General features: G+C 44.6%; 8 protein-coding genes across 8 annotated transcripts; 4 read left to right on the forward strand and 4 right to left on the reverse strand.

Annotated features, from left to right (window-relative positions):
- Positions 1–4,516: 4,516 nt before the first annotated feature.
- PHALS_11016 (RxLR-like protein) lies at positions 4,517–4,900 on the reverse strand (the record flags this gene model as incomplete). Its single annotated transcript, XM_024726539.1, has 2 exons — positions 4,517–4,712; positions 4,800–4,900. 2 exons carry the CDS (start codon positions 4,898–4,900, stop codon positions 4,517–4,519), a joined length of 297 nt encoding a protein of 98 aa, XP_024577206.1.
- A 1,976-nt stretch (positions 4,901–6,876) lies between these two features.
- Positions 6,877–7,294, reverse strand: PHALS_11017 (uncharacterized protein; the record flags this gene model as incomplete). Its single annotated transcript, XM_024726540.1, has 2 exons — positions 6,877–7,021; positions 7,173–7,294. 2 exons carry the CDS (start codon positions 7,292–7,294, stop codon positions 6,877–6,879), a joined length of 267 nt encoding a protein of 88 aa, XP_024577207.1.
- A 1,581-nt stretch (positions 7,295–8,875) lies between these two features.
- PHALS_11018 (uncharacterized protein) lies at positions 8,876–11,382 on the forward strand (the record flags this gene model as incomplete). Its single annotated transcript, XM_024726541.1, has 2 exons — positions 8,876–10,870; positions 10,927–11,382. 2 exons carry the CDS (start codon positions 8,876–8,878, stop codon positions 11,380–11,382), a joined length of 2,451 nt encoding a protein of 816 aa, XP_024577208.1.
- Positions 11,383–11,490: 108 nt separating this feature from the next.
- Positions 11,491–12,742, forward strand: PHALS_11019 (n-(beta-n-acetylglucosaminyl)-l; the record flags this gene model as incomplete). Its single annotated transcript, XM_024726542.1, has 3 exons — positions 11,491–12,263; positions 12,328–12,472; positions 12,545–12,742. The coding sequence occupies 3 exons, from the start codon at positions 11,491–11,493 to the stop codon at positions 12,740–12,742; spliced, it is 1,116 nt and encodes a 371-aa protein (XP_024577209.1).
- Positions 12,743–12,951: 209 nt separating this feature from the next.
- On the reverse strand, positions 12,952–14,059 carry PHALS_11020 (phytochrome-associated serine threonine protein phosphatase; the record flags this gene model as incomplete). Its single annotated transcript, XM_024726543.1, has 3 exons — positions 12,952–13,008; positions 13,088–13,711; positions 13,778–14,059. 3 exons carry the CDS (start codon positions 14,057–14,059, stop codon positions 12,952–12,954), a joined length of 963 nt encoding a protein of 320 aa, XP_024577210.1.
- A 1,279-nt stretch (positions 14,060–15,338) lies between these two features.
- On the forward strand, positions 15,339–17,299 carry PHALS_11021 (mitogen-activated protein kinase phosphatase 1; the record flags this gene model as incomplete). Its single annotated transcript, XM_024726544.1, has 3 exons — positions 15,339–15,613; positions 15,707–15,906; positions 15,999–17,299. The coding sequence occupies 3 exons, from the start codon at positions 15,339–15,341 to the stop codon at positions 17,297–17,299; spliced, it is 1,776 nt and encodes a 591-aa protein (XP_024577211.1).
- A 1,719-nt stretch (positions 17,300–19,018) lies between these two features.
- PHALS_11022 (px domain containing protein) lies at positions 19,019–19,696 on the reverse strand (the record flags this gene model as incomplete). The annotated part of the gene is made up of 4 exons (XM_024726545.1): positions 19,019–19,135; positions 19,199–19,394; positions 19,447–19,588; positions 19,651–19,696. 4 exons carry the CDS (start codon positions 19,694–19,696, stop codon positions 19,019–19,021), a joined length of 501 nt encoding a protein of 166 aa, XP_024577212.1.
- Positions 19,697–19,886: 190 nt separating this feature from the next.
- PHALS_11023 (myosin-like protein) lies at positions 19,887–25,061 on the forward strand (the record flags this gene model as incomplete). The annotated part of the gene is made up of 4 exons (XM_024726546.1): positions 19,887–23,538; positions 23,606–23,706; positions 23,771–23,833; positions 24,840–25,061. 4 exons carry the CDS (start codon positions 19,887–19,889, stop codon positions 25,059–25,061), a joined length of 4,038 nt encoding a protein of 1,345 aa, XP_024577213.1.
- Positions 25,062–25,239: the final 178 nt, after the last annotated feature.

The raw sequence follows: 25,239 nt of genomic DNA on the forward strand, positions 1-25,239 counted from the left end.
AAAAACAAGATATGCTCCTAGAGTGCTTTGTCTCAATACGGTTTTAGGGTATTTCGCTGAAAGTTGACGTAAAAATTTGAGAAATAGTCATGGCTAATATTTTTGGCCAGCAATGTATGTTGGTACTGGTAGATTAGAAAAAGGTGATACGCAATCAGGACCGTTAGTGCAATTTTCTTTTTTGCAGAATGACCAAGTCAGCAGATTGCTTATAATCGCTAGTCTCCAACGCCGAAATGTAGGCGAGCACGTACTGCTTTAGCTTTGAGTCAGGTGAGTATCTAAAGCAGGAAGGGGAAAGCCCACCAGATGACGCGATGGAATGGTCGTTGGTGACTATTTGGAAAGAATACGTGCATGTTTGTAAATCACGAGCCTAAATACAAATATATGAGAGAGGAATGCATTGTTCTATTTTGAACAAGATATGAAGAATAATATTCAGTGCTTCAAAGCAGCGTGCGTTTCAAACCAGATCCATCTTAGATTTGATTGCCGCCTTCGGTGCATTATTTGGTGAGTTGCTTTGGGATCACACACCATTTCGTGACCAATTCAGCCACTCGCTTGTGATAGACATGACTTCTCACAAAAAGTGACGACATTCAAAGTATGCAAAATGTCATCAACACATTAGAATTTCCGCTGTGATTAAGGTACCAGTCGGCTCGATAGGCAACTGGGCGTGACAGAGTCAGTGCTTAAAGCAGGTATGGCTATCCTGGTAGATCCTTCTTTTTCAAGACTGGACTCTAGTCTGGATGATATGTAAATACCTCCAATATGTATGCTGATATAAAAAGCTGCTCAAATGTTCTTCATCACCTACCCCATAGTCAAAAACAAAATGTGCATCTAGGGCATACGATGACAACACGTCACTGCATATGCGCGCCAAAACTAAAACTTGGGTTTGTGTGCATTTAGGGTACGCCGCAACGTATAAACAAATTAAAGTTATTGGGTAGGGTGGACACTAAAGGCTTCCTTATTGTTCCGATCGTCGACGACGATGGTAACTGTTACCGCTCAAACACTTTTCACGTTGGCAAGCTTTTTCTACATCGGTAGAGTACTTCAGTCTTCATTCTTGCGTTGCGGTTATGATAACATGAGTGAACTCAGGATCACCTCACCCCCCTTATTCAGAGTGTGTGATGCTTCATGTCCCTGTTCTTAAGGCTTAGCTGCTCACAGCAGCGACACCACGGTGGAAGGCGATAGTGCATCCAATGACGCTTGGCTTTGACGCTCGCAAAGGTAATTTATTAGCGCATTCGCAACGCTGGTGAGCGTCTCCAGGCGCGCGATTACTACTTTCGGTCCTTGGGCCACCAGCTGACTTAGTATCTGGTACCAAGAAAAGCCGTGAGCTTACAAAGTGCATTTAGTTATCTCAGGACGAATCAAACAATTTTGTTTGCACCCTCTCAAAAAATTGTCTGCAAAGATTCGGTCTTCGGTTGACGACAAGTGCCACCAAGTCCAGTTAGGCTGCCATGCACCTTGCGCAGAGTTAGCTAAGGCTCAAAGAGTTAAAATTAGCAGCGCATAAAGAAGGTGTTCAGGCGTTTCATCCAGGGCTACTTAATAAAAGCTTGCTTTTCATTTTAAAAGTAACATGTATCAAGGTTTAAGTCTAAGAAATAATGTGGAGTTTACTGCAAAAGGTGATACAAATAGAAAATATTCGCGAGATATGATACAGTTGTTTTTTAAACACCATGGTTATTAAAAGTACGGGGAAGGTCAACAGCAGAGTCTTTCTTTTAGGCACATGCAGCAAAAGATGGAGTGGATCATTTGTCCTCCATAATTCACAAGCAGATTACCACATCATGTAGCTACCCGTACCACAACCTGGCAACTCGGAACTAGGCCGCTAACGCTCAGAATCATAGTCTCAAAGAACCCTAGCAGCTTAGTTCAGATTGTCGATCAGCATTTTTCCACTCGAGAACAGCACATCGGTTATATGCACCATTGACATCCATATACACATGCATCGTTTGAAGGATGTCACTAAATACCAATATCTGCATCGCTGTAGCATCAGTATCTGATGTGACCTTGCTTAGTGACTAGTTTGGACTGGATTTTTCTGACTTTGAGACTGTGAACCTGAGCGTTAGCGGCCTAGTTCCGAGTTGCGAGGTTGTGGTATGGGTAGCTACATGACGTGGTAATCTGCTTGTTGAGTTATGGAGGGCAAATAATCCACTCCAGATTTTGCTGCATGTGCCTGAAAGATAGATTCTACTGTTGACTACCCCGTATTTTTTATAACAATGGTGTTTAAAAATCAATTATATCATATCTCGCGAATATTTTATATTTGTATCACCTTTTGCTATAAACCCAAATATTTTGCTCTGATGCTGTTTATATCTTGTTGCTACGTATATTAATAGAGCTATGACGTGAGACTAGCGGCCAAGGTTCCACGGACCTCGTTATAATGGCGTGCCACCTTCCCCATCAATGACTATACTCTAAAATCTCTGCGTTTTGTACAATTGAAAATTTTACGTGCAAATTGATAAGGGACGTGCGCTGTTACATGTTGGGCTCGCCGAACGCCGTTTCGGCAAAAAGCCGAGAACCCTCTGCAGGATACAGCAATTTTAAATAAATTTTAGTTTACCTTGGTACTTAATATTATCGATATCTATCATGATACTTCGTTATCTAAATACATAGCATGAGGCGAGCAGCACGGATCTCCCATTCACCCTCATCCGTACCGAGTACTAATTAGAATACTCTATTCAGCAACCTGGTCACAGACTGTCCTAGGCGCAAACCATTCTTGTGTCAGGGCTTAGTATAAACACGATTCAGCATGAGCATTAATATCAGCCACCGCGCTAAACTTCCTACCCCAACTGCTAATTCAAGCGCATAAACACGGGTCTTGTGCTCGACGATATTCAAGCATCGTGGGTGAGTTTTTCTTTATTATATGATCCTCGAGTCTCAATGCACCACGTCCACCTTTTCCATAGGACGCATGGCTGTGCCGATTTATGTGGCCCTTTGGGATTTGAGCGACCACTATGATAATATCCATTTTAAACTCTGCACACCGTGCATATTTCCCGTTGTGGAATTCAGGTAGACACTCTACTATGGGGATGTCGATAAGGACAGTCTCCACTGCCAACAGATCTTAATGAACTCGTCTTGCTTGTGAAATTCTAGTCCAATGTAATGTAGTCGTTAGTAGCCATAATGAAGATCGCTGATATATTTTTAAGCATGCTTCAACGGACTTAATTATAATTAATACTTTCGTAAAATACTATGGCGGCGTCGAATTCAAGGTGGATGCTCACCACCACTAAATCATGCTGTCTTCAACTCGGCTCATTTCTGAAAAACTACAACAACCGATCAAGTCCTAACCTTCGAAAGTATCCAGGCCTCACTGGCGGTGGATGTCGCATTGCGCTAGGTGATCCCTTTCTTATCCTGGACACTAGCGACATAGAGTTCGCCAAGCTCTAGCCGACAGCGGCGCCCACGCAGTTATATAATTGCGGGGTTATCAAATCATATTGTTTTTGAATCGGGGCGTCCCTTCAACTATACCCGATGCTGGTTACAGCCCAGCAGACCTTCCAGCCCACTAACACAAAAACAAAAGTGGGCCACCGCTTGCTCAACGAGCAGAGACGATGAAGGGCGATCCAGCTGTGACTGATGCCCACGAGATCTTTTGATTATGGCGAGCCACCAACTCTTTGCAAAATATAGTGCGGCTGCAAAAGGGACTGATCGAGTTGATTTTTCGTCTTCAACTAAGAGCTTTACACTTGAATGATTTGTGAGAACGGAGCCGTCGTTCAGCTAAAATGAGATAACGTAGAATGCAGAATTTGCTCGTTTTCTTTTGGTATAGTACGCAGTGCGGTTTGATTTTTTGGCATGTTGAGAGTGCAGCTTATCTTGTTCTGAATACGAACTTAAACGGCCCGATCGAGAAAAGTCGCAAATTAGTAGTATATACTGCGAAACCTGCATGTTAAAATTGTTGAATGAAGCATTTCCCCCCAGTTAATTTTTATGTGGAGAGCCATGCTTTTGATTATGCAAAGCATAGTATTTCTGGTCTAATGACATTGCGACACGCACTTGGGTATGACGCTTGCCCCTTTGAGATGAAGTTTTGATTTTACTACGAATTGAAGTCAATCAGTCAGTCGATGCAATTTGACTCACTGTCTCTTCCATGCTGTTTTGGGGTTTTGTCACTTCCATGGTCGACGTATTTTCAGATGATGAAATTTTGAAACCTTTTGGAATTCGGCAGTCACAGCAATGTCAGTGTGATCGGGGATTCAAGCAACCACAAACCATACACGACCAAATTCCAGACTGAAATTTTTACTCACTGATACTACGAATGACAAATGTGGTATAATGAAAAAAACGAGAAACGCCCAGGTGCACTCCATGATAATTTGACATCTCGAGTTGTCAAGATAAAGCGACAAGATAGCCTAGGTGAGGCCTCCTATGACAAACGAACAGTGGCAACTTCGAGTTCGGTTTCTGGATTTAACAACTCGACCTCGATTGCGGTAGCGAAGCTTTTCAATACAAGGAGAGAATCACCGCGAAATATCTCTCGCAATGTATCCGAGGGAATTTCGAAATCGTCAGACTTCAAATTTTGCCCAGCGAAGCTCAACACTGCGAAGGGATGAGACCTACAGATAAGCGCCACAGTAAAGACCGCGACGTATCCTTCAGATCTCCTTTTACATATACGTAGACTACATCGATTACACGATTACCAGTTGGCAGGTTCATCTGATGAGCGTAAAGCAGGTTCATCAGCAGCTGCAACAATTTGAAGAGCAAGTTCTACGGCAAAGACAAGAGCAACGACCTCCATGATTGATCCGATCGACGAACCGCTTAGCAAAGAAGCCCTGAAGCCAATAACGTTGTTTTTTTCATGCGTGTAAGAGTTCAGTTTGTTTGGACGCTTTTGTCGTTGTAGAATCTTCCAAAGTGTAAATCAAATCATACTATTTTTCTTGCGGTCTAATGTCAACGATTCCATTAGTTTTCTGCATCATCTCCACTATCATAAACGTAAATTTGGCTGCCAAGCCCATATTTGGTGACGTCAAAATGACACGGTGTGAACTATTCCATTCATCATAACTGAAGGACACTGCCTGTAGAGACGTGTTCGGCGTTAATCAGCGCGAACTTGATGAGCGGGAGCTATTTCTTTGAGTACTGTGGTCGCTTTGAGCAAGTGATCTGGGAGTTATCTAAGACGACGCAATAATCGCGCTAACTGCGCCCCGTTGAGCTGTATTTTTGCAGATAACCCGCAATGAAAATGTCCAATATGGTGTCAAACGGTGAGAACAACATTTGCCAACAGTGGAGAAATGCGATTCGAGACAATGGTCACGGGCAAGTCATGCTGACAAAACTATATCGGCGGTCGTAAGCTCACCGGGACTGATGTCATTGACAGCAGCGAGATGTGCCAACTTGCTCCGACGGTCCACAAATATCGCGATAAAGGTATTTTTGGATGCTTCCTTGAACGACAAACGTTTTGCACGTTCTCACAAAAGTTTTTACTTTTCGGCTTCCAGTACATTACGTTCCTTTAATCGTGTGTCTTTTTGTTATCAAAAATTTACCTGGTAGGATATCACGTGCATCGTACAGAACTTTGTACTCGAGATCTTCATCATGCCGAACCATGCGGGCATAATGGACCAGTATACAAATATAGCAGGCCGTAAAAATGCAATGCGGTACAACTGAATGCGTTGATACAGCGGCATCTGACTTCCCCAACTCCTTGCTCTGGAAAGCTCCCAGCAGCTCTACGCATATTGCATCCGACCCATACGCGAAATGTTTCGCCTCGTCATTTTACGATATTATTATCGTGTGGCATGCGACGGTTTATTATATGGGCGATGAGATTGCGAATCTGCCTCTACATGATGCCGACCCGAATCAAAATTAAGCCAAACGTATACTTGACAAAGAAGAATTACCATTCTGTCATGCTCGGCGCGTTAGGTGGTGACGACGTTTCTATGCACAGCGACGTATCATCTGTTTAGATCACGAATAGTTTGGAGCCAAGCAGATGTACCCTGAACCTGGCAAGATCTTACTTTCAGCGATTAACACCCTATCATGAACGGGATAATCTCTCTGTGTCGATTAAAAGTGGCGAGATGCAAACGCGATGACGCCTTCATACCCGCTGACATTTGCTTGGAGTAGACAGGGCCAATGGTAATGGTTGACCGATTTAAAGAATTTGGTATCAAATCACTCATGGATTTCTTTCACTGTCGAAAACGCTGCCTCTTCTACTGCGACCCAGTACATTTCGATTTTTATCAATGTCTTCAGTAGACATGTCGTCACAAGTTGTACTGTACTAGTGCCGGTAGCTGGCCAGGCCAAGGTACTTCTTTCAGTTTCGTTGAGTCAGTGGAAGCTGTCAATCTATGAAGGCCTTGATCTTCGCGAAATCTAACCGCAAGCTATGCTTGGTAATGACATGCCCAAGGAATGAAGTCTCGTCGGCGCCAGAGTTACACTGAAAGAACAGTTTGTTTTTGCTCAAACTACCGAGCATCGCTCGCAAAGTCCTGGTACATCCGATTCCCCAAGTGACATGAACGTATTGATTGTCAAAATTGGTTTGTGTAAATGGCACGATGTGGTCCACACTGCTATGGTTAAGCGTTATACGTTTTTTCAAGGGATAACAGCCAGCTCGGTTGAAATACTCAAAAATGGCATCATCTCATATGCATTCAAAATTAATCATCAATTAGTCCTCAGAGATCAACGGTGCTGAACAACGTGCACATCCTTCTATGTATTGAGCTTACGCCATAATAGTGGAGGGGATGTCAAGGTTATCACATTTCGCATCATACAAAGCTCGAGGATGACGTCGAGGCTAGCACTCTCTCGCTTCCAATTTGAGCTTACATCCTCCCTTCTCGTACCCTTAATCCTGCTTATAAATCGATCGTCCAGGTCTCAAGCTGGCGGCCGGGTCTGAAATTTGAAGAAAGTCAGTCCTCATTTGCTAGTTTGGAGTGCGTTGCTCTGCACAACCCTGTTTCCTTCCCAAAAGTTAGAGACAGAGAGCTGTTTTGTCATACGCGTCAGCAAAGTATCGTGCGAGCGAGCGTAGCCCTGCCACTGTACTGGATACTGGGTACACCCACGCAGAAAACGTCGACACATGTACATTATCACATAGAAGTGGATTTGCCTTGCCCATCGAGTATTGCTCGAGCACTTCAAGCGAATATCTGCTCAAGTGTCTCCAAAGGATGCTTCGCATCTAATTGCCTCATGGAAGCGAGGTCGTGTTACGGCTGATAAACCCAAGTATAGCACAGTATGTGTTCGTATTCTCATGAGAAGTGTAATTCTTACGATTAAACCCTTTTAACAACAGCCGTTATAGGTCCAATGTATCGAGAGATGTAAAAATCAGCTCATATAGAATGCAGATGCCGCGTATAAATTTAAGCTTACAGTCTATTCCTCACGCTACAACTCTAGTCTTGATTGACTGCATCTGGTATGTACATACCAATTAAACGTATCCTGACCTTGGGGATCAACTGCTTCAAGACAAAATTGCCGATTTTGCTACGACGCTTTGCTAACCTGAAATTATAAGTCACGCCAATGCCCCCTGCCCAAGGAGCAGTGTGACGTCATTGACGCCTTTCTCCGTGTGAAGCAATCTCTATCTTCTAGAATCGGCACCACTTCATGGGGGGGGGCGTCAGGGAGATTAAACAAACAACCTTGACTCATGGTGTAGAGCCTGCGGAGGTAAAAACGGCGTAGATCGACGCAAGATTGATGAATGGGAGCATGTCTTTCTGGCAACTCACATCTGTGATGTGGATTTCCTCCACTCAGTAATTATTGTGTTTCGTCTGACCACCATCTATCCGAGGATGGTCTACAGTGGACGTGTCCAGTCTGGTGCTAGCATATTGATTATTTTGCTAAAGCCTGGATTTCAATCTGAGACGATTGCCACAGGGAAGCTAAGTCAGTGAAAGACTTTGTTGAGGAACAGCTTGGTAGCATTAATTGCTTACCCATATGTACATGTTGATTGTTTTCTATAGGGTCACAGGGATCCTTGTCATTAGGCGCCATCGTACGTTGTGTGTCAAGCGGATTCGTGCAAACGTAGAGCGGCGAAAACACGGTTCCAAATGCGTAGATAACGCGGTATCCGAAGTCAAGAACTCATCGCTTTCTTAAGGTGTATAAACGCAACATACATGTGTCTACTTTACACACCTTACCGTGATTTGTACTACCAAAATCCACAAGCTAGGATTAAGCTTTCTCTAGAGCGGGATGCTGGTAGCTATCCGGCCCATTTTGGGGCCGGGCTCCGTACTCCTCATTGCACAATGGGGCTTTTTCGGTCAGTGGGCCTTCTCCCACCTAGTTTTGACACACCCAATTCGGCACGGGTTGGCAGGCGGTCAAACGACGGATGATTGCTCCGCCACTTTAGTGACCTATCTCCGGTGTCTTTGATTCGAATCCTATGGGTATCGATCCAGATACCTCCCAGTCCAGCAAACCACTTGAGCCAGGGCTCGGTCCTACACCTTCACACGATGTGGACATAAATTAACTTATTTTAACACTCGTTTTTATACATCAACGCAGGTCGATTTGACTAAAATATTGGCATAAGTGCGGTGAAGCTACAGATATGTATATATAGCAAGTTAAGGACCCAAATAGCTCACAATGACCTGAATAGCTTTGGCATGACACACCTCCGCGACGGTTAAAATCACTTTACGTGATTGAAAACATGGAGACGTCTTCATCACCGAGATTGGCGGTATCTGGGCTCATACAGCAGCTGAAAAGCGGCGAGATTTCGAAAATGCAGCTTTTTCAACAGCTCGCGAAGCTTCAAGCCGGATCAAGTGCCTTGCCTTTTGCTCCTCCAGCTCCTCTTACGGTGAATGCTAGTTTGACATCCATGTTGTCGAATGATAAATTTTCAGAATCTTCGTCAAATATGGGATATGGAACTCATTCAGTGATAGGAACTCGTGCTTCCAATGTACCAGCCTCGTTCCCGATTCCTTATCAATTGAACCAGACTCCAGTAGCCACCACACCATTTTCTTTTGGTTCTGCTGTGGGTCCCTTTCCTTTTCCAAATGTATTGATTCCGGACTGTACAAAAGCTTCACATTCTTTTGGGATGAATCATGCACCACATTCTGCTGTTTCGCAATCAAAAGCCGGTGGTATTTTAGTCAAGAGTGATGCCGAAATTTTTGCAACCGGTGTTTCGCACGAAAAGGTAAAGCAATTTAGTGTGCAAGAGTGGATGTCAAGTAAATCAAAGATCCCAGCATCGAACAACGTTTTGATTCAACGTGATCAATCACACTCTCAAGTCGCTAACAAAGGTGTAAAAGTGTCAGATACATGTCATAAATTGTCCGTGGATAATTGTGGTGAAGAAGTGCCCGGAATAAGTGCTGATGCGGGCTCCTCACTGGACCTACTTTCGACTACTAGCAAATTGCTGGATTTTAGAAGAGCTGGTGCTAATACAAATGGAACAGTCGAAAGTTGGCCAAATCAGGGGCTTACGTCTTCAGCCAATATCCCGGAAAAGAAGCCTCTTTTTGAAAATAGCTCTGCTAACGACGGTAAAGCTGGGCAGCATTACCTTGATTTCACAGAGCAATTCAAGGATGAACGTGACGGCGATCGCATCTCGAATTGTAGCAGCAACGACGGAGGCAAAGGTGGAAATCGTAGTGTTATTGATGACCAATTTCATGCCCGAGTTACTCGCTGGAGATCTCAGAAAGATGCGATTCGGGAACAGATGAAGCAGCAACAATTGCAGTTAGAGCTTGATGAGTGCACTTTCGCGCCTAAAGTCAATCCGAAGTCGACTAAAGTTGTTGCAAAATTGCGTGAGCAGCAGGTATCGAATATCCTAACTGAAGGACTCACCGCCTCGCAAATTGTCTCTGAACGACTGTATCAGGAAGCGGATATTTACAAGACTCGCGAGGAGCTCGCATTAAAGCTTAAAGCGGACAAGGAGGCAGAGATTGACCGTCATTGCACGTTTAAGCCGAGAATCAACCCAGGAGAAAGAGTCAAGGCAAAATACATGACAGCTCAGGCATCACGCTCACCGTCGCTGACAGCAGCTTCGCGAGAAGCAGCTGCAAAAGAGCTTGCCGAGTGCACGTTTAATCCCAAAGTGAATGAAATTCGATCGGAAATGGTATCTGCACAGCTTTATTTACAGCAAAATATTTACAAGCGCTTAAGCAAACCTTGGGTTAGTGAAGGTGAAGACCAAAAGTTATCAGTTGGAGGGCGTAGTGAAACGAGAAGAAGTTTATCTTTCATTGGAGACGATGAAAATGAGGATTGGCGTAACTCTGATGCTTATTCGCTGCCATCATGCCAAGACGACATTTCATTGCGGCTCGGTGGTAATAGTCGACGTCGGCTATCGTTAAGAACTGATGAGGAGTACCACGGACCACGATCTGTGGATGCTAAACAAAGTCAAGAGATGAGAGAAGAGCGTGCTCGACAGTTTAAACAATTCATCGAGCGGCAGAAATTTTTTGAGCAAGCTCGACATAAGCGTATTGAACAAACAAAGCAACAGCTTACTCCTGGCTACAAACCAAACATAAATAAAAATTCTCGTGCAATGATGGGAAAAGGGCGAAAAGGTACTTTCTTACAGCGTGTTAGTACGTATGCGCGGCGAAAAGAACATGGAAATCTGAAAACAAAGTTCGTTCAATCGTCGGTAGGTGGCTTTAGAGAATGTAACATGCAATCATAACACTAACGCTTTCGTTATAGGATCCAAACTGTACTTTTAAGCCTGCAATAAATCAGGCAAGTATTAAGCGAAAGCCACGATCAATTATTGAGCTCAGTCGTGGAGATCTGCTACGACGAGAAACGGCCCAGCGGTTGATGAAGCTTAAGATGGAGCAAGAAGAGATGGCGTCGCTGACTTTTCGGCCGCAGCTGAACCGCACGTCTGAGCGTTATGAAGGTCGACTGAAAATCACATCGAGTCCCGAAACGTATCTACAGCGCGTAAAGGAGCAAACTCAAGAGAGGTCGATTAAGCAGCGTCGAGCAATTCAACAAAAAGAAATTGGAGAATTTAATGAGTGCACATTTAAGCCTCGCACGATTGAGGCTCCAGCGTACGTACAACGAATAGCAAGAAGTGTCTCTCTTACAAAAGCGTTTCGTGCTCAGCACGAAGCCTTAGCTCGAGCTAAAGAGAAACCTGAATGGAAGTAATGAAGCGTTGGAGGTAGTGATTTAGCTAATGAATCGCATGGTCTCCTTGAATTTAGTTGCAGTTGAAGCTATTTAGTCCTATTTTATGCAATTGTGATATTAATTTGAATGACGGAGCAATCTTCTCAGCGCTGGATATGCGGCGGCTTCGCGGTGCTTGTTTGCTTTATCATGCTTCTCGGTTCTGCACACAAACTCCCTCAGAGAGGCGCAGTTGTGATCAATACATGGCCGTTCGTAAATGCCACGCGCGCTGGCTTCCAGGCCCTTCAGGGACGTGGTGGTAATTCGTCTGCGCTCGACGCCATCACAAGAGGCTGCAATCGCTGCGAAATCGACCAATGCGACTTTACCGTAGGGTACGGAGGTAGTCCTGATTCTAACGGAGAGACGACGTTGGATGCCATGATTCTGGATGGCACTACGATGGAGATGGGTGCTGTAGCTCAACTGCGACGCATAAAACCCGCCATCAAAGTTGCACGCGCCGTCATGGAGCACTCTTCACATAGTATTCTGGCGGGAGATGGAGCACTGGCATTTGCAAAAATGATGGGCTTTGAAGAGACCACCCTGGACACACAATATTCCCAAGCATTGCACCAGGAATGGCTGAAGAAAAAGTGTCAGCCCAATTACTTTCGCAACGTCCAAGAACAAAACACATCGTGTCCACCGTACAGACCACTTTATGTACAGGATGGAGTGTATGCCGGATTCCAAGACCGATCGTTGCTTCGTTACAGCAACCAGAATCGTGTTGGTACCGAAAATCTGATATCCACTACCAATCACGACACTATTGGAATGGTAGTGCTGGCTGAAAATGGACACATGGCTGCGGGTACCAGCTCGAACGGGGCAATACACAAAATTGCAGGGTTCGTATCAATATTTGAATGAAACACATTTTTTATTGCTGATGAAGTCTGGTTTGCTTATCAGGCGTGTTGGTGATGCGTCCGTGCCTGGTGCTGGAGCTTACGTCGACTCAACTATCGGAGGTGCTGCCGCCACAGGAGATGGGGATGTGATGATGCGCTTCCTACCCTCATTTTTTGCTGTTCAGGAGATGAAAAAGGGCACACATGTTTGTTTCTTTTGTTTATTTCTACTGCAATGAATTCAGTACTAACTATTTGTGCATCCTTGAACGTAATAGCCACTTGAGGCATGTAGGCGTGCTCTTTACCATATTGCAGCAGTATATCCCAGCTTTCGAGGCGGCATGGTGTGCTTGAATCACTTTGGAGAATATGGAGGCGCTGGATTCGGGTGGGATTTTGCTTATACTGTGCAAGCCAGCTGGATGTCAGAGCCCCATGTTGTTCACGTGACTCCGCTGTCTCCTCCTTCGTGACGTCAGTTTCCCACAGAACAAGCGAAAAAGCTCATACGCAAAAAAATCGTTTATAATCATCAACTATTTACTAATGCCATTGTCCCTATTCGATGTGGAGAAAGTTAAGTGGCAACCTGCGTGACGAGCTTGATTGAAAGTGAATGAAGTTTGCAAGCGACACACAAGGCGTAAGTAAGTGCGCGAGATGTCATATCCCAGAAGCCAATTTACAGGAAGTACGGCACTAGCGCACGTTGGTCAAAGCCATCCGAGGACTCAGCAACCTAACATAGTCACACGACACCACGTTATAAGCATTAAATCAAACAACAGCACACAATGCTATAAATGCACTGATTGTACCTCGCGAAACAGCTTAAAATCACGCTCTAGATTGTCGTCAAACGACAGGATAGCTGCAACATTACCGCATCGGTAACAATAGTTTGGCGCTGACCAGACAGTGACGAGGCTATTATCAAACATGTACTTGTAACCTTCCTGCACGAGCTGATGTGCACGACAGATGAGGTCAAGTCCGTTGATCTGATTGAACTCTTGTGTTACTTTCGCACCAAACAGGTAGCCAGCACCACGTGGACTCATGGCCCACGTCTCAATATCCTCAGGATCGGACCACATAAGATCGCAAAATGATCCTTCGTGTGGTATCTCATGCTGGCGCTCTATTGTTCGAATCTGATCCAACGTACGAATCTCGGGCGACAAGCCACCGTGCACACAGAGCACACGTCCGTCAATGATGGCGGCCAAGTTGAGGTAGTCAAACACATCTGTACAGTACTTCCATGGGTTGGCGTTGCCGTACTTGCGCACACACTCTTCATAAAAGCCATAAACTTGTGTAATCTGCCGGCATTCGTGATTACCTCGCAGCAAAGTAATGCGGTCTGGGTAGCGAGCTTTAAGACACAGCAAGAGCTCGAAAGTCTCGACGCTGTTGTGTCCGCGGTCCACGAAGTCGCCCTATACAGTGAATAAACAACATATTAGCTAGTCTGGAAATTCCTTTACAAAAAAAAGTGTGCTTACCATAAAAATATAATTCGTGCTTTCGATGTCACCACCGCACCGGAAAAGTTCCAGTAAATCGAAAAATTGACCGTGAATATCGCCACAGACAGTTACGGGACTACTTACGGGCTGCACATTGGACTCCTCGATAAGTAGCAACTTCACTATTTCGCACACCTGTTTAAGCTCCAGTTCACTCAATACTTTGCCATTGCGCAAGTTTTCAATCCACTGGTCGGGGCCGCTACCGCTACTCGAGGGCTTAATCTCCTCCAACACCACGTCATTTACGCTTGTCATGTTAGCGCCCTCTACTATTTTTAATATTAAAATAACGATAGACTGGACATATTGGAACGTACACGAGCTACACATGAGATTTTTGAAGTCATCTGGAGTGATGGTCACATGAACTATTGTTAAAATTGCCGCATTGCACAGAGCAATAGCTTCACCGGAAAGACGTCTGCACGACGACAACAGAAAGCTATCCGAAGCAATACTCTCCATTCAATTCTAGTACAAAGGTCTAATGCTGGACGGAAAGCGGTGTCTCGGAAGACATCATACTGACTAAGCTGTGCGAAAGCGAGTATTCTGCACTGATGTCGCTTCAAATAATGAGGCGAGCTTTCCACAACGACAAACGTGGTCACTTTCAGTCAGAATGCGTAACGTGTTCTTATATCGCGATTAGACCAAACACATTCTAAACAATCGGCATGATGTTCAAGACAAGAGCTACGTATCGGCTGAGTCGGATACACCGAAAAAGTAGTAAATGTTTGAAGATCATACATACATAGCCTTGCATTTAGAAGGGGAACAATGTGAATTGAAGTGATCATTTAGAAATTCATTCAGATATCCGAAACGGCAGCAATGGCAGTATTCGCCAGTGTGAAGCGTTGGAGTTCATAATATTTGGTACTATACCTCTGCTATGACATTTTATACATGCGGATAGAGGCGCTATACGACTATTCTTGACTACTTTCCGTGCCATTATAGACCTTGCCGATGATGAGCACGTATATCCGAATTTGACATAACGGTAGAGCATCGTAAGAACTTTTATTTCAGAAAGTGGATTCGGCAGCAATACGTATACTGAGAACTTCGCAAAATTTGATTAGGGAATTAATATAGTGGTATACATCACGCTAAAATGACTGGATGATAAATATTTGTTTGTTCTTTTCTTAACGCTCTTTACTATTCATTATAGGCAATAAGAGACATACACTTATTTCTTTAAAAGGGTTCTGTTGTCTGCATAAAAGCCAGAAAGATTGCATCTGACGAGAGTTATGGAACGATTGTCACGAACTTTATTTGGTGACTTATTTTCGGCTGACATCTTCATCTACGTTTCGTCCATCTTTTTGACGTGGCTTCAGTATGCGTCATTAAGACGAGGGTCATCGTACGGCGTTTCGGGTGTATAACTTCCAGCTCCCACTCGACGGCAAGACACTTTCTCTTCACGTCTAAGACGTCACGCGGTCTGATTGAAAAGTTCTCAAGCTAGAAAGTTTCGCGCTTGTAAACCTGTCAAGTATTCGAATACGAAAGTCCGATGGAACTCGGGCCCGTTGCTACACCGCATAGCGGTCGAGTAAATTCTGCCGGAGATGGTTACAGTGCTAAGCGCAAGCTTGAGAGTGCACACTCGCTGTTCTCTCTTTCTGCATCATCGTCGCCTTCGAATTCCACTATCGTCCCATCCAACATCCCCAATTCCTCTCGGGCCAATGCAGCTGCACTTTTGCCAATCGATTCGCATCTTAAATTGCGACGGCGCTCTTCTGCAGAGCCTCCATCGCTGCTTCGCTGCTATTCGGACGGCAAAATGTAAAATTTGTTACACCTTTAGATGTCACATTTGGTTGATCATATGATGTTAGTGTGCCGGTACTAATAATGCAAATGTATTAACTTAAAAAGTCTAGAAGCGTTCGGAGAGCTGCTGACTGCAGAGGGAACAGCTGACAGCCAGCGACAACCACTGCCCAATGTCTGTCTGACGCCACCAGCACGGGCGCTCCCGAACACCCCGCAGAAGATCAACAGCGTTTGTCCATCACCCGGACAACAGCGCAATCCATTTCGAAATGATGGGATCTGCCCTCTAAGCACTCATGGAGGTATAACAAAGACGAATTTCTCAACTCGAAATTCAGTTAACGACTTTAATTGAATAATGGGTACTTTTTTGCTGACATAAATTTGCTTTTAGTGCTCGTCACGAGAAGCAACATAAACAATACGACAGCTTTACAACACATCGAGAACAGCAGCTTAATGTTTATTCCTCCGACACCAAACAAGCGAGTATGCAGCCAGCAAGGCTTTAAGGCGGGAACTACTTGTTCAGGGAACTGGTCGCCTTTGCTCTCCCATGCGAGAAAAGGCTCTGAAGAAGTTTTGAATGCTTCGCACTCTACTAGTGGGTCGCCTTCTGATAAGCGCACATATTTTTCGATTGATTTGAATTTGAAGAGCCGAAACACCGCCGTCGTTGGAGCAATGTCTTCTTGTTCATCGTCTTTGTCGATCCCTCCAGACACTGTGCTGTCTCGAAGCGGTGCCAGCGTCCCAAAAGGAATGTTTTCACCACAGCAACGTCACAGTCGCAACCCAGGGAACCTGTCGTTGGACTTATCGCAAGTTGATCAAACGAAAATCGACACAAGTACGACGGGAACTGGAGGCTTGCAGCGGCGAAATGATCAGGCGGCTGTGTGCTCAAAGCTGACGGATTTTTTGTATATTGGTGGAGCTGTCGCTGCCAAAAGCAAGTCGATGCTTCTTCAAAATGGCATTACGCATGTCATTAACTGTGCCGCCAGTGTCGCTCCAGCATCGTATCCAGATGCATTTTGCTACTTTAATATTCGACTTCGAGATCATTCATCGGAAGATATTGCGCGTCACTTTTACAGCCTGTTCGACTTTATAGAGCGGGCTCGAGAGTCCGGGGGACGAATTTTTTTGCATTGTGTTAAAGGCATTTCCCGTTCCCCAACAATGGCTATAGCGTACTTGATGTGGTACAAAAACATCGGCATGTACAAGGCGCTAGATTTGGTGCGTCAGGTACGCCCAGTCGTCGATCCGAATGCTGGATTCATCTTCCAGTTGACCGAGTGGGAAAATATCCATCCAAATGGCAGGATCAAATTTCAGAAAACAGTTGTTTTTCAGATTGACGTGGCGTATGCTTATCTTGATTCAAAATGCTTTAAAGATAGTGCTACTGTGCCGAATACGCCGCTATTTTTGGGTCCTTTGACAAGCATCAACGAACATTACTTTCGTGACCCGACTCAGGATATTGGTGAATTGTGTTTGATTGTAGCATCTGCCAACTATATGTTCGTTTGGTGTGGTACCGACGTTAATGAAGACCAGGTGAATGTTGCCGAACGTGGGGCGCAGATTTTGCAGCGTTATGAAGCGTTTCCTAGAAAATGTGACACTGTGTTGCAAGGACAGGAGCCTGTGGCTTTTTGGGACCTGGTTGGTGGTGAGATCTGAGATTAAATTGCGTACAATTAATATGTGCAGCAGTTAGTAGTGATGTCAAATGCACGGCTTCAGTGAGCCATAACAGCTGACTTGGTTGGATCGCAAGTTTACCTCGTGTCGCGTTTTATCAAATAACTATTTATCGACGTTTAAAGTATTTTGTTTTCTTTACTCATTCAAAAGTACAGTTTTTTTAAGTCAACTTATCTTCCAGAGATACATTGTTTTATGTCAGTTTGTGTTCGAGTCCACTTATTTGATGCTTTGAGCAGTACTTTGTAGTTTATGATGTCAAATATCTGAGCTTTATAGAAGAGAAAATTGGCAGCTAGTTCCCACTTAGACAAGCGTGTAAGTTGGGCACCTCAAACGACTTGTCCACCTCCACAAACCCTTGTTGAGCTGTTTGAAAAATGAGAGCAAAAGGCTACATAACTTGCGTCCTGGTGTGACTTCAATATTTTCCGATACGAATTTGCTCATGCGAAGATTCGTACATCAGTGCTGCATATGGTCCTGCGAGAATCTTCTGATTGTGGTTTTGAAGCTGGCGGACGACCTACTCCGGGAATTTGAGGATGCCTGGCATTTAATCAATTTCCATCGCTCTTCTAGAGAATCTACGGAAGTTAAAGCGAGATTTTTTCTGCAATCAGCGCAAGAAAACACGATCGATCCGCTTGAGCGAACCCACAGCAGTAGGGCGTAATCTTTCAATAGCCCTCGAGGTTATGAATATCGGACAATTTGGCCATTACAGAATTGCTTGTGAGACCTCAAAATTCCATTCGTCTTCGAATGATTAGGCATCTGGATTTCGGAGACCATGTAAATGTTTTAGAGAAGGTAGCAAGTTTTTCAGCATACTGCTGTATATATATGAGATTCAAGGACTGAATGATGACCTACTCAAGTTAAGCGCAGAGCTAGACGTTAACCTGATAGTTCCTGGTACACAAACCCAAGGGATAGTTTAAAAATGGCTCAACAAAAATGCACTGGATTACGTTGTCCATGATGCTAGCTGCCGATTCGTAGCTTGGGACATCTTCTTAAAAATAAAACTGCTCAGACTGTTGCCATTTTGCATGCTGATGAGAGCACCACCGACGGTCTTGAGCAACCCATTTCGTACTCACATGATGCAGATGTCACTGCCAAGAATCATTTGAACTACGAACAATTCTTAGGCCATTGCAATCTCGCAGGATGATGGGAGCATTGACAACGAAGAAGGTTATCAGACCATAGCAGCCTCACACATAGAGGAGATTACTATCGAGAGGAGACGAGAACAGCGTCTTTGTAGGCCGGAACATTAGCCAAGTAGTGGGCGCTGTCGAAGTGTCTGATGTTTCTTGAAAGTTCGAGCGCACAATTTGCTTCATTAAAAAAATATCACATTGATCAAAATTGCAGCATTACGGCGACTTTGTTGTCCTTCTAGATATTGCTTGGGAGTTCCAAGTTGCTGACCGTAATGTTCCGGCTGCAAAATAGGCGCTAGCCAAGGACACGACTTTGTCGTATGCTGCTAGGAAATCTAAACACGATTTCGCTTTGATCGCTGGTGCAGCTAAAGACTGTATGATTAATCATTAATTGAGCATGTGGACGAAATTGTAAGATAAATATATATAAACCAGTATTCGTTTCCTAAAAGTTCATATTCTGACGACAACAATCCTCCACGATAATGTCATTCATCACAACCATAATGTCGTCAAGTCAGAATACGTTCATACCCATGTACGCAGACTTCGTGCTGTTGTGTCCCGCAAAATAACCCTTGTCATACTTTCTTGATACGAGCAGAGAAGTTGAAAAAGATCTACCAGCAATATACTTTACGGCGTACTCGTTAATTTTACCACTTCTTACTAACATACGTATATGTGCTTTTCATACATAAAGCTCTGCAGATAGCTTAAGCCCAAGAAATCTGCGCACATGGTCGTCATCAGCGATCCCTCGGATCTGCAGTAAATGATGCAAAAAATCTTGTAATTGGTCTTTGCGTCTAGCTAAGAAGTCTGGATTGAGGTCTCGGCAGCAATAGGTCTTAGGCGGTAACTCAGGCAGTTTGCCTGCTTTAAAGCGCACACTGACGAATAGGGTCGTCAGGACCGAATTTTATTGATGCCAGAGTCTCGTACCTCGCAAGTAGTTCGTCAAACTCACTAAAACGACGCAACCTCTTCCAACTGCGTCGTCCATTCTGAATTTGCAACTCATACGATGCGTACTTTTCCTCCATCACCACATAGTTGATAATGGCGACTGTGAAGTAGTCTGTACCTATTTAAAGCCGAGTACATCAGTGACTTTGCAAAAGTTTGCATTCATACCCGAGCGCACACCGTAGCGAAGTGACCACGAGTCCTCAGGCAAGTACACGAGCGACATGCCAATGCTTGATTGTATCCAATCTGATTCCAAAATACTTGATTATATTGAATTCTGTCCAATTAGCAGTTTTATGGCTTTTCTAATCCAATCAACTGCCGTTCTGCGACAGCACGTTGTGACGCCGGATGGAAGTAGAACTAGCGTGAAGAAGGCACTGCATTCAAGTTGTTCCTTTGTCTGCGGCGTCATGCAGGTTTACGTGCGTCTGCACGATACCATCGATGCCTACGAGTGGACACGTGGAGTCATTTTACGTCGCCTAGAGACCGACACCTCTAAAGTCCTCGTGCAGCTTCAAGACAGCAACGTCACGGTTGAAGTAGATGAGGCTCAAGATATTCGCGTCATAAATGAGCTGACGGGATCTCAAACACTTGCAGATGTAGAAGACTTGGACACACTTGCACACTTACACGAGCCCGCATTTGTCGACTATTTGGCTCAGCGTTACGGCGTTGACCAGGTCTACTGTAAGTCCGGGGCCGTGCTCATCGCTGTAAATCCTTTTAAGGACATTGTGGGACTTTACGACTTGCAAAATTTTCACAAGCAAATACTTAATTCCACTGCACTGCCGCCACATGTATTTTCAATAGCCGAAAGAGCTTACCGCTCGTTGCGTCGAGCACTGAACGAGCCAGAGGAGAACAAGAAAAATCAGACAATTCTTGTGAGTGGAGAAAGCGGAGCAGGTAAGACGGAAACTACCAAGTTTATCATGAAATATTTAGCTCAAAGTGGTAGAGTGACGACTGAAAACCGTGACAAGAGCAAGCGTGCAATCAGCAGCAGTGAACTTATGAGTGCAAATCCAATTTTGGAGTCATTTGGCAACGCCAGGACCTTGCGTAATAATAATAGTAGTCGCTTTGGAAAGTTTGTGCGAATGTTTTTCGAAAAACACGGACTGAAAACATCGTTAGAAATAGTAGGAACCTCAGTGGAGACGTATCTCTTGGAAAAAGTGCGTGTAGTGCATCAGCAGGATGGGGAACGAAACTTTCACGTATTTTATGAACTGCTAGCAGGTGCAAATGAAGAAATGAAGAGAGCATTAAAGCTGGAAAATCTATCGGCTAATTCATTCCAGTATATCAACGGTGGACGATGCTTTCAAAGAACTGATGGTGTTCGTGATGAAAAGCAGTTTCAATTGATGTTGCAGTCCATGAAAGTATTAGGCTTCACGGACGTTGAGCAAGAAGCAATCTGGAAAATCTTGAGCGCATTACTACATCTTGGCAACGTCCTTTTTGTATCGTCGGAAGAAGAGAAAAGGATAGATGAGCAAGGTAGTGAGTCGGCACCCTGTCGATTGGCATCAAGATCGCCATCTTCGCTTTCGGCACAAACGCATCTGAATATTGTTTCAAATCTTTTTGCCATAGATCAGCAGGAGCTGAAATCAGCTCTGACTAAACGCAGAATTTGTGTCGGTGGTGAAGTTTTTCATTCGAATTTGAGCCTTCTTCAATGTGGAGAAACCCGAGACGCCATGGCTCGCTCATTGTATGCATTTGTATTCAACTTCCTGGTCTCGAAACTTAATTCAGCGTCACCAAAATTTCAGCAGTTTACGACTTTGACAAGCAAGCCAGGTAATAAAGAGATTGCACCATGCATTGCCGTTCTCGATATCTTCGGGTTTGAAGAGTTTGACGTGAATCAGTTTGAGCAATTTTGCATTAATTATGCGAATGAAAAGTTGCAATATCAATTTATCCAGGATATTCTCTTGACCGAGCAGCAGGCGCACATTGACGAAGGTATCAAATGGAGAGCTGTGGATTACGAAGATAATTTGATGTGTCTGGAAATGGTCGAACATCGTACCTGTGGCATTTTTTCTCTTTTGGACGAGGAATGTGTTGTTCCGAAAGGAAGTGACACGGGTTTTGCTCGAAAGTTATATCAACGATTGCAAGATCACTGCAATTTTAGCGCCACAAAAACAGATCAAGCTGACTTTGCGTTTCATGTTCATCACTATGCGGGTGCTGTTCGCTACCAAGCAGAAGGATTTTGTGAGAAGAACAAGGATCAGCCTAATGCTGAACTATTAGACATTCTGAGTCAAACGAGTAACTTGTATTTGCGTGAGCTGTTTGAGTTCTTTAAATCGAGCGAATCAGCAGAGTTGCAAATTGGGCCACCGAAGCTAAGACGGCGATCTTCCGTGCTAAGTTCTGCTGGTATTGGCTCACAATTTAAGCAGCAGCTAGCTGGTCTTATGGAAGTTGTGCAACAGACTCAGACACATTATATTCGCTGCATCAAGCCAAATGATGTTGGTGCAAGTGATGAATTCGACAGAACGAAGGTGTCGAGTCAATTACGTTACGGCGGGGTTTTAAAAGCCGTAGAGATTCTGCGCCAATCCTTTCCAGTTCGTATGAGCCATGCTGACTTCGTGAAACAGTACCGCGTATTGGCGTCGACAAATTCTGGCTTAAAGGCCAAGGTCGCATTAGATTGTACGGCTGGAGATCTGATCGAAGCACTTGACATCGACCAGACAGAGCTTGGTAAAACTCGAGTATTCTTGCGTCAGCAGGCCTTTGACCGACTTGAAAAACGACGCGAACATGTAATCGCAAAATCTGTCATGAGACTACAAAGTTTGTGGCGGGGCAGACAGCAGCGTCGGATATACATCAGGCAAATTCACTCACTTGAAAGTATCCAGGTACGCTGGAAAGCCATCTTGCGAGAGAAACGACGTGTCGCTCGACGAAATAAAGCAGCAATTGTGGTGCAATATTCAGTACGATGCTGGATCCAAGCGACTAAACGCCATCGTGACCGAAGCGCAGCTCTGATTCAGTCTGTTTTCCTAAAGTGGCACCAAGCTCGGGTCGCACTGTCGAGAACGACACCTGCTCGAAGTGCAAGACAAGACGACAAGTCTGAAGACTTAGTCGGCTACAGTGGTCGCGAAAGTGAATTGACGATTGAAACTCTGGAAAATGATGCGCTTTCTACCGCTACAGCTTCAGTCGGAACAAGCGCATACTCAGATGATCTTGAGCTTTCACCTTTAGATGCCGTTCGACACCGTAGACGAATAGATGATGTGGTGGATGGGTTAAATGATGGAGATGTGATGCTGAAAAAAGCATTACGGGAGGTTGAGCGGCTTCGTCGTAGAGCAGAAGCTGCTGAAGCTGCGCTCTCACATTTAGCAGGTCGAAGTGTCGATCCAAATTCTGACAGAACATTGTCTATGGTTTCAACCAGAGCTACGTCGCATGGCAATAGCACATTGGATACTTTTTTGGACAACCATGGTGCAAATAACAGCAGCAACATTTTGTGGCGTCAAATGAATACCTTAAATTTCAGGATTGATCGATACGGTAACACCGTGCTGCACCAGGCTGTGGATAAAGGTAACGTCGAGCTTGTTTGCGCGCTTCTCATTAATGAGGTTAGCGGTGCACTTGAGATGCTGCAACAAGCCGAGACGCTGTACGGGTTCTCTCCATTGCAGCTCGCGGTTCGAAGTGGCAATCTAGAGATGGTAAGTCTTTTCTTTCGTCCGGAAGTACTTCCACGCCTCGACTTAAATTTCTCGGATCGGGAGGGAAATACAGCGTTGCACGTGGCCACTCAGCTAGAGGTTACTTTAGCATCGCGCGTGCTTGAGTTGCTACTGTCCTTTGGTGCTGACGCAAACAAAGCAAATTTTGTAAAGCAAACGCCATTGCACCTCTGTTCGATGATCAAGCGTAGTGGCTCAGCAACGTGCGAGATCATGGAGACCCTCTTACGGCACAAAGCGGACCCGCGTAAAGTTGACTTCCTCAAGCGCTCACCTCTGCATTATTGTATGGAAAAAGGTGATCACATAGAATCAGTAATTGGAGGCACATGTACTAAACGAGATGGTATGTATGATGTTTGTAGAAATGGAGAATGAGGCTGTGCTTTTGATGAAGTATGGAGCGGACATGAATTTACCCGATGTAGAAGGTGTGCGAGTCGTGACGAATCCTAAAGCTACAAGGGTGAGTCAAATTGTTCGTTTAAATCATGCATTTGATGACGTGACTGCTCCTGTTTCTTGCTCAGCTCTTGCGATACCTTTGTGTGACGCCATCTTGGATTCCAGACAGTGACGTAATTGACTGCATGGTCTGTCTGGAGCCATTTCCATTTTTTTTTTCGGGCCGATATCACTGCGATCGATGCGGTCGCATCTGCTGCTCTTATTGTGCACCTTCAAGTTCTTCTTGGAATGGCCGCTTTTGCTTCGATTGCAAACACTATGCACATTACCGAGGATGAAGAAGTTTACACGAAGTTAAATATTATATTATGGGAAGTTTTGATTACAAGTGCTGAAAAATAAAGATTTTGCTTTGAGTCTCAATTTTCTTAGAGTTACTGTCTGCTTAAGTAACCGCCAATGCTAGGTCGGGTTATGGTCTTTTAAGATTAGCGACAATTTATACACTATATAAAAATAAAGGCCATTGATACGTGCAATTCAGTTGGGCAAGCCTACTAGACCAAACTTGCAACGGGGTTGCCGTGTGCTCGTACAGAGGAAGCTTTGGCTCGACGTATCAAGGTCAACAATTCAGAGAGGATGGGATCGTACGCTCATCTCTAAAATCGAGAACCGTAACAAGTAATGAGGTAATTGATATCAAGATTGGCGAATTATTTATAATTACCTTTAGCTCAAAGTAATACTATATGTATATAATAACTCTTATGCCGGTAACTCATAACCTTGGGAAACTAATACAATTTGTCCCACCAAGCTTGCCAAGTACAAACTGATAAAAATTCCTGTAACTAGTAATTCATAAATATTTCCCCACAAAATCCGAGGGATTATCCCATACAGCATACGTCGATGGTTTTTTTTATTTTGGCGCTTCCAAGCAGGGTGCTGCATGGGTCGTGGGTTACCCAAACGGAATTCGTGGGTTTGGGTAATTTGCCAATACCCATGCGACCCACTGCCCATGCAAGCTCGAACGCTGGAACCCTTGTAGTAAAAAATTTCATGCCTTCACCAACGAGACTGCAAACAGCTCGGACAACGAGAACATAAACGTCAACTGCTCTTTGCAAACGGTCCGATCCTACGCTACGTCGACGCCAAGTTTCCCGTATCCAAACTGGCCAGGTCTATCGGTTCACAGGACCTGAGGCCGCTGCTGACAATGCTGATGAAGAGGACGACTTACCAGTGCTATCAGACCCAGCCCAGGATGAGAACGATGGCGGTTCACAACCAGACGATATGGTTGGTGAGGAGGACGAGAACAGTGTTGCGTTGACATCGAAGAAGGCCTTAGAGCTTTTGGAGAAAGATGGGCTGCTGCCCGGGCGCCCCCGACAACTTTAAACCAGTCCGGCATGGAAGGAGTTAATGATTTTGACAGATCTCTTTGGGGATGAAACAGCATTCTGTGTCTGCACTCGGTGTTCTAGAACCGTTGTACGTTTTCGTAGTGAGAAGGGTTCTCTTTCTGGAACAAAAAATCTCAACCGCCACCTTGAGGTTTGCACCGGAGCAGACACAA

This window comes from Plasmopara halstedii, assembly GCF_900000015.1.
Source record: "Plasmopara halstedii genome assembly, contig: Scaffold_525, whole genome shotgun sequence".
In the NCBI taxonomy this organism is placed as follows: Eukaryota; Oomycota; class Peronosporomycetes; order Peronosporales; family Peronosporaceae; genus Plasmopara; species Plasmopara halstedii.